Source organism: Alosa pseudoharengus, unplaced genomic scaffold (assembly GCF_046254945.1).
Source record: "Alosa pseudoharengus isolate Yale_2024_CS ecotype anadromous, Long Island Sound unplaced genomic scaffold, YU_APseudo_1.1 YU_APseudo_1.1_scf_9, whole genome shotgun sequence".
In the NCBI taxonomy this organism is placed as follows: domain Eukaryota; kingdom Metazoa; phylum Chordata; class Actinopteri; order Clupeiformes; family Clupeidae; genus Alosa; species Alosa pseudoharengus.
The window spans coordinates 14881870-14894312 of NW_027468881.1; the positions used below are offsets into that span (position 1 = coordinate 14881870).

At 41.7% G+C, this 12443-nt stretch overlaps 1 protein-coding gene across 2 annotated transcripts; it reads right to left on the bottom strand.

Moving 5' to 3' along the window:
• Positions 1-5150: 5150 nt before the first annotated feature.
• Positions 5151-12073, bottom strand: smpd2a (sphingomyelin phosphodiesterase 2a). 2 transcript variants are annotated; one of them, XM_076276890.1, is made up of 11 exons: positions 11723-12073; positions 11295-11445; positions 9899-9995; positions 9499-9575; positions 8512-8605; positions 8133-8222; positions 7877-7959; positions 7406-7538; positions 7033-7137; positions 6714-6885; positions 5151-6453 (listed from the first exon to the last, which is right to left on the bottom strand). In XM_076276890.1, exons 2-11 carry the CDS (start codon positions 11342-11344, stop codon positions 5993-5995), a joined length of 1362 nt encoding a protein of 453 aa, XP_076133005.1. In that variant the 5' UTR covers positions 11345-11445; positions 11723-12073; the 3' UTR covers positions 5151-5992. The 2 variants fall into 2 exon arrangements, with proteins under 2 accessions (XP_076133005.1, XP_076133004.1); XM_076276889.1 differs by having other exon boundaries at positions 11295-11507.
• Between the last annotated feature and the right edge of the window lie 370 nt (positions 12074-12443).

Consider the following 12443-nt stretch of genomic DNA (forward strand, 5'->3'; position numbering starts at 1 on the left):
GTATTTCACAAGCAACAAAAGGCAGTTTAAGACAGGTATATCATGTAAAGGTTCACTTTCAGAAATCACAACTATGCAAAACAGAATGCCACCAAATATTGTATAGCTCTTGGGTTCCCTGAGTTTTTCTCTTCTCAATGGTGGACTTCAATCTGAATGTTTGTAGTTCCCCTTTGAGTTTATTCTCTTTATATCTGTTAAAAGACAAATTCAACAATTTATTCAGATAATTTAAAAAGTTTTCCTGCATTATAATCAGATTAAATTGTTGCAATTACTTATAGTGCTACAGACAACATTAATATTACTGTTTTCTTTAACACCAGAATTTATTTTCTCAGACTACTATTGATATTTAGAATGTCAAATATGTATCTTTTGTATCCAAGGCTGTAGAGTGAGTGAGTGAGTGTGTGTGAGGGTGATTTCTGTGTTTTATGTGTGTGTGATTCGCAACACATGCAATAGTTGCACATCTTAAATAACAAATGTTAAATCATGTTAAATATGTCAAAATATATATTACACTTAAAAAACATTATTTAAACCAGTCAAGGACTTTCCTAGACATCCCAGTTCAGATAGTGTAGAAAGGAGAATGTCATGTTAACAGTATCGAAGGCTGCAGATAAGTCTAGTAAAATGAATACTAATGACTTAGCAACTTAGATGAAGACTTATCTACTCTCAATGCTTCGGTCACAGACATAAAAGCAGTTTCAGTAGAATGACTCTTGAAAACAGACTGCATAGGGTCTAGCAGGTTGGTCTGATATAGTAAGTCCAAGACTTGCTTGAAGACCACTTTCTCCAAAAACTTTGACAAGAAAGGAAGAAGGGAGATAGGTCTGTAAAAACAGGAATGGTTTTAGAGGTGGTGGCAAATTATACAATTATTCATCTTTATCCTCCTTGACTGATTTTTCTCTAGTTTCACATTTGGCTAGGGTCAGCATAAGCCAGTACCTGGAGCCTACAAACGTTGCACAGGTAGTTCAACTCCTCCAGAATGGCACACCAATACGTTCCATTGCCAGAAGGATTGCTGCGTCTCCCAGCGCAGTCTCAAGAGCATGTAGGAGATTCCAGGAGACAGTTGCTCTAGGAGAGCTGGGCAGGATGGTAAAGGGTCCTTAACCCAGCAGCAGCACCAGTATCTGCTCCTTTGTGCAACAACAAACAGTAGGAGCCCTGCCAGAGCCCTACAAAATGACCTCCTCCAGGCCGCTGGTGTGAATGTCTCTGACCACACTATCAGACTTCATGAAGGTGGCCTGAGGGCCCGATGGCCTCTGGAAGGACCTATGCTCACTGCCCAGCACCGTAGCTCAATTGGCATTTGCCATAGAATACAAAATTGGCAGGTTCACCATTGACGCCCTGTGCTTTTCACAAATGAGACCAGGTTCACCCTGAGCACATGTGACATCTGAAAATGTCTTGGAGAATGTAATGCTGCCTGCAACATCATTCAGCATGACTGGTTTGGTGGTGGGCCAGTGATGGTCTGGGGAGGGATATCCTTGGAAGGACGCACACACCTCTACGGGCAAGACAACTGCACCCTCACTGCTCTTAGGCATCAGGATGAAAACTTCAGACCCATTGTCTGACTCTGTATTGGTGCAGTGGGCCCTGAGTTCCTCCTGGTACACAGCAATGGCTGGACACATATAGTGAGAATGTGCAGGCGGTTCCTGGAGGATGAAGGCATTGATACCATTGACTGTCCCCCCACACTCCCCTGACTTAAATCCGATTGAACACACGCTGGGAGATTATATTTTGGTCCATCCAACAGGTTGCACCACCGAGTCTCAGGGAGCTCAGTGATGGCCATGTCCACATCTGGAAGCAGATCCCCCAGGACATCATCTGCCGTTTCATTAGGAGCATGCCCCGATTCCATCAAGCACGTCGGGGCCATATGAACTACTGAGTACCATCATGAGTTGCTGTGCTGATATTCAAGCAAAATGGACGAGCTTGCCGCGTAATTTTTTCCACTTAGATTTTCGGGGGTCTTTGAATTCAGTCCTCTGTGGATTGATAATTTTCATTCCCAAATAACAAAGTGGCATCCTTTTGTTCCTAACATATTACCTAGTCCATATCAGTTTGAATCCTACCTCACAGGATGCTCGTTTAACATATCATGGCTTGGACAGCTGTCCGCACCTTAGCCTCCCAACATAGGGGTCCCCCTGGGCTCAGTACTGGGCCCCCTTCTCTTTGCTATCCACACCACTTCTTTGGGACAGATTAACCATTCGCACAGCTTTTCATACCACTGCTATGCAGATGACACACAGCTTTATCTGTTCTTTCCACCTGATGACCCCTTGGTCTCGGCACGGATCTCGGATTGCCTCTCAGACATATCTACATGGATGAAGGCACACCACCTCCAGCTAAACCTCTCAAAAACCAAACTGCTGGTCCTCCCAGCTAAACCTACTGCTCCCACCTAATCGAATGCCCTCATACAGGCATATATGCTACCCCCTGACTTCAGACAAATATTGTCTAGCTCTGCCACCGGTACGCTCAGGTCAATCCAAACTTTTTTCATCTGTTGTTCCTCATTGGTAGAACGTGCTACCAGTTCCTACTAGAGCAGGTACATCCCTCTCCATCTTCAAAAAACTCCTGAAGACCCAGCTCTTCAGAGAATATCTCCTAGCTAACAACTAGCTAATTCTAGCACTTACCACCTGACTTGACTATATAAAAACAGCACTCACTGATGCACTTTTCCCTATTGTACTCTACCTTTTTTAATTGTTTTAAATTGTTCTAAAATTGTTGAGAGAATTGTTCTAAAAGCGTTAAACTGTTTACCAGGTTGTAAGTTGCTTTGGCTAAAAATGCGTCAGCCAAATGTAATGTAATGTAGATATCCAGTGTGATGTTTTTTCCCCATTGAGATCTGATGTGTTTTATTTTTTAAAGTGTATAATTTTTTTTTAAAGTGTATAGTAAGAGTTAAGGTTTGCTCAGAAAGAGAAGAAGGTAGAATAAGATTTTTACTTTTTTTTACTTTTTATAAGATAGTTACTTCAATTAACCAAAATATAGAATAATTGTCTTACACATAGTGGCCATATTGGAATCTTACCAGATTATACTTGATGCCTTGTATATTATTAAGGTTGTCATGTGATAAAATGACTGTTCAAACTTTGAAATTGTTTTTGAATGATATTTCTATCATGAATAACAATAGATATGGTCTATATTTTCACATTTGATATCCGCCATATTGGATTTCAAAATGGCCAACATCAAGTTTGTTTGGAAATCATGTCAATAGCTTCCTTGACCCTAAAAATTGAGTGTTAGAACTTAAAAGACTTTTTTATCTCGTTTAATTTTGAAGTTGTATCAACAATTCTATTAAGAATGGTAGCCATATTTGAATTCAAGATGGCGGCCCCTAGGGGGCACTTTGAGTTGGGGTCCATTTCAATTTTTGATCACTAGGGGTAGTAGTATAACTGTGCCAAGTTTCATGCTTTCTGCAAAAACTGAACGATTCTGGTGCTTAGCCGCTGTACTAATATGGGGTCACACCATATGAGGTTTCATGTACTTAGCATGACATTAAGCAATGTGCTTTTATGCTAACATCCTAAAAACATGCTAACTGCAATATGACAATATAGTTTTAAAGGTAATATTGACTGAAAAGTAATTTTATTTGGGCATTTTTGCTCAAAATGCGTCACACCAAAAGACAATGCAAAAGGGAACTGAAGCAGGAGTGCCGGATATACTTGATTTTTTTTAAAACATGAAGAGAGAAAACTCACCTTGTAACTTTCAGTGTCCTTCTGAGGTGTTGTTCTTCCTCCTGAAAGAAGGAGGACCCCTACTCCCCAGGTCTCCAAACAATTGCCCGTTTAAAAAAAGTAATATGGCGTCACACCATATGATATCCATTTCTGGGACAAAGTGTTTTAGTTAAGGGTGGCTTCACAATATTATGCCTGAACTTTTAGTCAAGCAGACTCACAAGTAGGCATCTGGGTTAATGAATTAATTTTCTTGTTTTTATTCAAAATCAAAATTTATGAAATGTGAATGGGACAGTCACGCCATATGAGCTTTTTCTGGTTTGGCTGAAAATTGTGAAAAAATGGAAGAATAATCCCATGAATGCTCTGTATGTTCATATAAAACAGCATTTTCTGAACAATATCACCATAGTTTTTGATATATTTTTTTATCATTTACCTATCTTTGACACATTGGACCAAAAAAAGGCCATGTCATGTCAACCTATGATATACACAGGAGGCTATATAGGGCAACGAAGACCAGGAGATGAATAAGTTCCCACATGTTGAACTGGCACCCAACCCGAACTTGGCACGGACACTGCAGCCACCCGCGACACAGCGCCCCGCATTACCGATATAAGCATAAACTCACATGCAGTTGGATCTGACCCGCAGTGATGATTGAAGTCACTAAAAAACTTAGCTCATGAAAATATGTTTGCATTAGCGAAAAAAATATCTGCAATAAAGACCAAGTCTGGCCTAGTTGGGTCAATGTTGGACTTGAGACTTGAGGATAAGGTCCATAAGACAAACTGAAAAATGGTTGTAAATTGGTTCATAATTATAAAATGGCTGATTATCTTTTACTGTAGCAATCTACAGATATGCCGCACAACCCAGCACACATTCCTCTCCCACGGCATTTATATAGGCCTAACATTCATGAACAGACATTAGTGATATAGGTCTTCAAGCTGTTGTCTTGCTTACTCTAGCTTTAGCCTACTTGTACTTTTTCTTGAGTTGGCAAACTTTTTTATTCAGGCCACTATAAAACACTGCCCGGATTAGTGAACTGCACTTTTCTGTTAGCCTATTTGCTGGTTTCCTAGTAGAAGAAAAAATAGGTTTCCCTTTTTCTAATTTTGGCCTATTGTATAAGCCTGGACTTTTCTGCAAGGCCACTGTATTATAGCCTATGATTACAGTAGCCTATAGCTTGTACTTGGTGCATAGCTAATTACGGTGCCATGGCTTTAAAATGCATTCACAAGACAAGTAAAACATTAGCCTATCTTTTTTTTTTTACTAAGATCACATTGTGTTGATCACAGAGTCAAGTTCTAAGTAACACTTTATTTCAGACAGCCTACACCAAATATATTACAGGATGAGGAAATATTAAGAGATCCCACTCAAAACTTAAACCCTTATCTCTTTCTGTTGTGTAAGCTAGGATAAGGGTAGTTGGGATTGTAAAAAATTCTATTTCCATGAATTGCCTGGATGATGGAGCAACAGATAATTGGAATCAAGTCCCGATGTGAATGCTGTCATGTGATACAATTTAAACTACTCTGACAAGCGGGTCAAGAAAAGTGGTTTCGTGCAATGCATAAGGAACAATGAAACTACATTGAATATTTGATAAGAACTATGGCTGGACATGTATCAAATGGATACAACCAGAGGAAGGTCACACAGGGCCACATTGTGTGAAAAGGTGCCATCTAGTGGACATTCTGTAGAATTGCACACAAGTAACAAAATTACACCCCCACCCCCTCCATCGACAGCAATAATTAAATATATATTTTTTATTATTATTTTCTACAAAAAAGATGTGTAATGGCAAAAAAGCACGCTCATTATAGTTGCAACGTAATGCAATGGAAATGTCACTATTCACTTGACACTACTACAGTCTATCTAAAGAAAGTAACACTGGTTTAGTTTTACACTTGTGAGAAAAGAGTGTTAGTCACTGTCTTTCAGTATATTACAGACTTCAGTGGAGTCAAAGGGAGTCATTTGCACAAGCAAGGGGCTGAGAGAGGACACATTCCATAAAGCTAGTGGAGTGTATGGTGCCACCCTTGATCTGTCTCTCTTCATTTTCGTCACCCTCATGCGAAGGTGAAAGCCTCTCGTTTGCAGGGCCTAAGCCCACACCACTTCCACAGGATCTGCAGGAGAATGAGGTTCGGTTACTCCTCACAGTCCAGTGGAGTGGGCTGCTGGGATCTTGCGTCTCCGCGTGGCGGATTCGGCGGCGTCGACGGCAGCATCCCCGCCTCGTCCTCGTCACCGCCCTCGTCCGTCAGACAGCCTCCGTCCCTCTCCTGGAGGTTGGCGCTGGCCAGCTTCATACTGGCCTCCGTCCCACGCAGGGCCTTGAGCTGGGCGGTGAAGAGTACGTAGAGCAGAGCGCCGGCAGCCACCATGGCCAGCCCCAGCGCGCCCAGCAGGCCCAGCAGGGAGTAGGACACCACGCAGTGGCTGTGGTGCGAGAGCCAGGGCAGCGTGGTGGCGGGCAGCAGCAGGAAGGCCAGACCCACGGCCAGCAGGCACATGGCCATCAGCTGCAGCCGCTCCGTCTGGCGGAAGCCCTCCTTGACAACACCGCGCGCCTCGCTCACCACCTCCACCAGCTCGCGCACAGGAGCACCTGGAGAGCAGAGAGAGGACATGTCAGTGTGTGTGTGTGTGTGTTTGTGTGTGTGTGTGTGTGTGTGTGTGTTTTTTTTGTGCATCTGTGTGTGTGTGTGTGTGTGTGTGTGTGTGTGTGTGTGTGTGCGCACGCGTGTGTGTGTCTTTGTGCGGCTGGTGCCTGATATGTAAAATACCTGCGCTTCACAAAACAGATAACGTCATATGTTATGGTCATGATTAATAAATGATTCATGAAGGCCATATAAAGTAGGCTACCTGTGTTTGAGGAGTCGGTGTGCCTCTCCCTGGTTCTGTCCATCCCCTCAGTGTGCTGGACGAGTAGCTGGGAGGTCAGGGACTCGTGGTCAGAGTAAGGGAAAGGCTTGTCTGGGACTGAACCCTTGGTGGTTGACATGGACTCACATTTCACACAGACACTGTTTGAGCCCTTGCAAGCAAACCATAAAGAAAATATACTCAATAGTAACATACACAGCAAAACCAAACATTATTGATGCAATGCAGCTAACCGGCTAACAATGTGTAAGGTTAAGATATTTATTATTTGATTATTTGATTCCTCACAGGCCACCACCTTCATTAGAATGTAGTCGATGCGGATCCCTTTCTCAAAAGGAAGCAAATCTTTCTTTTTTGTAAAGGTGTTATCAGCGATAAGTGTAATGCCATCTTCACAACCCTGGAAGAAATAATAATGATCATGATTCAGATGAAGAAGTTTAATTATCACATTTTGAAATGACATGTCAAGATAAAAAATGACATGTACTCATAGCACACCAAGTAGTCCAATTGTGTATAAACTTTTATGTAAAGCACATACAAGTTTTGAGCCAACCACATATACATCTAAGTGGTCTATAGTTGCTATACTGTGCCACATTCAAAATTACAATATATTCAGCACTGATGACATTAAATTAATGTTGCGATGCAGAGGAACTTACATCAAAGGTGTCAGTCTCCGTGTAGCAGTCCCTGAGTCCAGAATGAGTCCTGAGGAGACGCATGCCCAAGTCCTGAGGGTGCATGTTCAAGTCTCCCCCCAAAATCACCAAGTCAGCATCAGCAGATGTATGACTAGAGAGGGTGGACACATACACACAAACACACGCACGCACACAGATACACAGAGAGAGAGAGAAAGAGAGAGAGAGAAAGAGACAAGGTTTAACCACACAGTAAAGTTGTAATCTGAAACATCAATTACATATTGACACCATTGAATGTTTGTCTTCTTACTATTTAAGTCACTCTTAATACTGGCATTGCATTATTGACTACTGCATAGACAATATTGAACTTTTTTCACCTGCAAATTTAGTCAGCAAAATTCATATATTACCATAAAAAATCATTGATAGTACCCTAATATGTTTCTGTATGTGCTGGACATTTTTACTACATAGATGTATTACCGGATAAAGTTGAGCAGCTCCCAAGCCTGCACTGTCCTATGGGGAAGGTAGGTGTCGTTCATCCTACAGTACTCAGCATGCAACTGCAATACATGAACCACACAGTATATGGTTGAACATTAGGGCAGCAACAGTCTCTCCCAAACTAATCACATAGAGGAAACAGTGTTGACAGGAAATTAACTTTGTTAACTAGACTTTTGCTGTATCATAACAACTAGAGTGATAGCAGGAGAAAACCTATCCAGTAACTCACATGTGTGACATAGATGTGCGCTCTCATTCCACAGACATTCAGAATAACCAGGCCCACTGCTTTGCCTCCAAACCAGTCACCATGGTGAATCTGAGGAACAGATGACAGAGACATACGACTTTATGAACGGTTGACTCTGACGAAGAAGCTGTGCATTGAAACCTTAGTTGTTTGAACCATTAAAGTCTGAAAAAGCTATCTGTGTGCTTCGGTCTTTCCCTGGGTTCAGTCATCAGGCTCAGGGCCTGCTGCAGAGTTGTAAGAATATCATCAACAGTTTAGGAACTTTAGGAATTTGTGTAAATCACAGGTCACTGTCTCACCACTAAATGAGCATATTCGTGTCCATATTGAGCAGTCTCCCTCTCTGTGCACTCACCATGTATGGATAGCCGTTAAGAGAATATTGGTAGAGCAGGGCATCCTGAATCCTGTGCTTTGAAAACACTGCCAGTCCACTGCCAATGACTCCACTGTAAATAAATAAACAAAATGAAAGTATGTGGCAATGCCAAAGCACTATTAGGAAAACAAAAAAACAAAATGTATATCTGCTTTTAAGAGGTTTCTGTGAGCTTGAGCTAAATATAATACTCCGTGTTAGTAGGTCAAAGGAAAGACCATCTCTATCGAAATAACTCAAGTATTGTTTATTTCAAATATAGTGTGGCTGAGGAAAAACTGAATCCACTTGTAACAAGCAATGGAATTGAAATATGAAATATTAGTATATTTTCATATTAGTATATAAATATTTGTATTATTTCATATTAGTATATACATGATTTCAGTATTACTAAGATATAACTACAGTATAGTAGTATAATATATACATTTTGAAACATGACATACACACAAAGTTGAAGTTATTTGTATTTAGTGACAATGTTATTGTGCCTGTAAATACCAAGCAACACTGTGTGTGTGTGTGTGTGTGTGTGTGTGTGTGTGTGTGTGTCTGTGTGTGTGTGTGTGTGTGTGTGTGTGTGTGTGTGTGTGTGTGTGTGTGGATTTAAGATCCGTAAGGATTTAAGATCCGTTTTCTTTTGAGTTCAGACTATAGGTTGTACTTATAAATTCCATTCCATTCACACAGTCGTTGTGAAGTAGGTCACGTCTGACTACCCTGAATTAATCTCTCCACAGAGTTCAAGAAGTTTGAGAGCGCCTGGGCCAGCACCTCACATCTCAAAGTTCACCTCAGGTTTTCATAACTAATGGACTTCAGACAACCCCCCCCCACCCACCCACACACACACACACACACACACACACACAGTTATCAATTATCCCTTATCAATGTACACAACATGACGTCACATGAATAGATAATGTTTGAAAATACACTATATGAACAAAAGTATACCTTCTGAAGTAGTGGGTGAAAGGATGAGAGGTAGCCAGCGTTCTTTTTAAGTAGAGGTAGTCTTTCTCACTCCACACCTTCAAAAAAGGTCAAATTAAGATGAAATTAGTAGGTAAACATGCACACATGGGACATGGTGACAATGACCAGACAATGGTTTCATTGGTTACATGGTAAATCTTATCTGTAGCATGACAGTCCAAACAGATGCTGTCAAAGTGAAAGACCTCTAATGTCGCAGTTAGCTGTGTCTAATTGACAACTGGACACTGCAGGGTATACTTCATTATGGGATGTGCTGATCTGACATGCTCTACCTCCTGTAACAGTGCAATATATACAGGAATGGGCACTGCAGGGTATACTTCATTATGGGATGTGCTGATCTGACATGCTCTACCTCCTGTAACAGTGCAATGTCATGATGCTCTCTGTCCAGCAGCTCTGCAATCATCTGGTAGCGCTGAGAACAATGACGACTGAGGTAGCGGATTCCCCTGAGGATGAAACGAGTGTGCTTGTGTGAGTATGAAAACACTCTTACACATTTATACATACATACATCACATACAAACGTAGAGATGGAGAGGACAGGAGAGAGAGAGAGGGAGAGAGAATCATACATAGAATCATTCACACACACACACACACACACACACACACACACACACACACACACACACACACACACACACACACACACACGCACACACAGAAATCCAGGCACCATCTGTTGAGACAAACGAGTAAATGCAGTAACTTTACATTTAGGGCTGGATAATATCTAGGAGTTTTGGTTATTTGAATGGGATGAACCTAGTTATTTATTATAACTTTATGATGCCATAGAAGGGGCCGTGATCCAAACAAAGTTCTTCTGAATAAGAGGCATTAGAGGCACTTCTATTAACATTTTAGCAAACTACACAGACACTGTACTGAACATGCACACAAATACTGTACACACACACACACACACACACACTCACACACACACACACACACACACACACACACACACACACACACATACGCGCACGCACACACACACACACACACACACACACACACACACACACACACACACACACACACACACACACACAATACAAACAAATAAATAAACAGAGAGCTAACACATACACAAAACTGACTGCACAATGACAGTCGATTGTATCTGTCAAAACAAATGCTGATACCCTTGACAGTACAGAGCATTACACGTATGACACAACATCGTTTAGGCTTTGTCATGGATGAGACCACTGTTTTCCAGGTTTAATTGTTTGACCTCTTCCCCGGAGTTCTAGAACACAGCGCTGACAATGCAGCCATCAGCACACAGGGAGGCCCAGACCTCACATCATGTGACGAGGGAGTGCTGACTAAAGCGGCACAGTTTTGCTCTCAGCTCAAAACGTGTAGTTACATCTTCCTGTTTTTATCTAGGCTATATCAGGAAAATAATAAAGTCCTTTAAAACTGACAACCTATCCCTCCCCGTCAAAAGGTTTAGGACACGACATTCAATGCCTTATTTAACATGCAGATACATTGTTGTGCACAAACATTAAACCACACTATAAGTGAATGTAAACATTTCAAACAATCGGTTATAACAACAGTTAAAATGACCGTTCAAAACAAAGGAACACACTCACATACACACACATAGACAACAACAGGAAGAAAGAGACAGAGGAGGAAGAGAGAGAGGGACAGACAGGAACCAAGCAAGAAAGATGGAGTGACAAACAACAACATATACGCATTAAAACCAAAACTACCACACTTACCAGCAATTGAGGGAAAAGAGACGCAGTCTGACTGACTGCTGAGCTGACATGATGATGCACAGTTCAAGGACACTCAGGGCACAGAAGAAACAACGTCCCAACTCGAGTCAGCTACTACTGCCTGCATACAACACTCAGCACAACCAGGACACTGGTGCAGCGGCAGTGGTCAGTTGGAGGGAAAGAGCCTGCCTGCCCACCACCACCCCCACCCTCCCACCCACACACACACACACACACACACACAAAATAAGCCTGCTGACAGGGATAAGACTGAACACACACACACACACACACACAACACACACATTCCATCAAATTTGTAGGTGGAGCTTTTTAATCCTTCTCAACAGAACTGCAGAACTGCTATGACCTTGGCAGACAATAATCAATTTTGTAAAACAGACAAATAAGTGAAAGAGATTTACCTTATTGGTAAGAGGTATCCAGATACAACGACTTATATTTTACAAAACGGAACTCGCCTTTGAAACCTACTATTATATACGTGCACTTAAAAACACTAGAGCGCTTACTGGACAGTACTGACGTAAGAGGGATGTTCGAGACCGGACGGACACGCAATTTAGGATAGAGGCTAAAACAAGTTTCACTACAACCCGTGCGCGTGACACCTTGTAAACCTTCGCCGCTGCAATCAAAGTCCAAATTCGATCTCCATGTTACCGTTGCCAGCCTTATCTTCATTTGTTTTGGTTTAGCTGCATCGTGCTGGTCTGGATACAGCTTCACCAACATCATCTCATATCCACATCCTATGTTTCATTGCCGGTGTTACATGGCAACTGGCTCCTGTGTTAACTGGCTGCGTTGATGACGTTTCATGATTGATGACGAGTCTTTGACAGATGTGGCCGCTTGCAGATTTGTCACTTTCTGATATACTAGAGACGCACACAAATATGCATGACATGTTTAAAAGTCAAAATTGTATGTAGTACTATGCATTGGACCATGAATATGCCACCCAAAAAACAAGCACCTAAATTAACTCCACATCGAACCACGAATAAATTGACCTGTTTTCTTAGTAATAGCGTCTATCCACTTGCGCCACGAACCAGCTGACGGTACTCACAGAAATTGACTTCAGTTGTATGATTAAAAGAAGTCAGCTAACGTTATTAT

What these genes read in the sequence shown, in the direction of transcription:
- smpd2a (XM_076276890.1), bottom strand. Translation starts at nt 11,344, where the DNA reads ATGTCAGCTCAGCAGTCAGTCAGACTGCGTCTCTTTTCCCTCAATTGC. An exon ending in TTCACCCACTACTTCAGAAG is followed by an intron (nt 8,606 to 9,498) that starts GTATACTTTTGT and finishes ATTTATTTACAG; the next exon opens with TGGAGTCATTGGCAGTGGAC. An exon ending in TTAACGGCTATCCATACATG is followed by an intron (nt 8,223 to 8,511) that starts GTGAGTGCACAG and finishes TCTGTTCCTCAG; the next exon opens with ATTCACCATGGTGACTGGTT.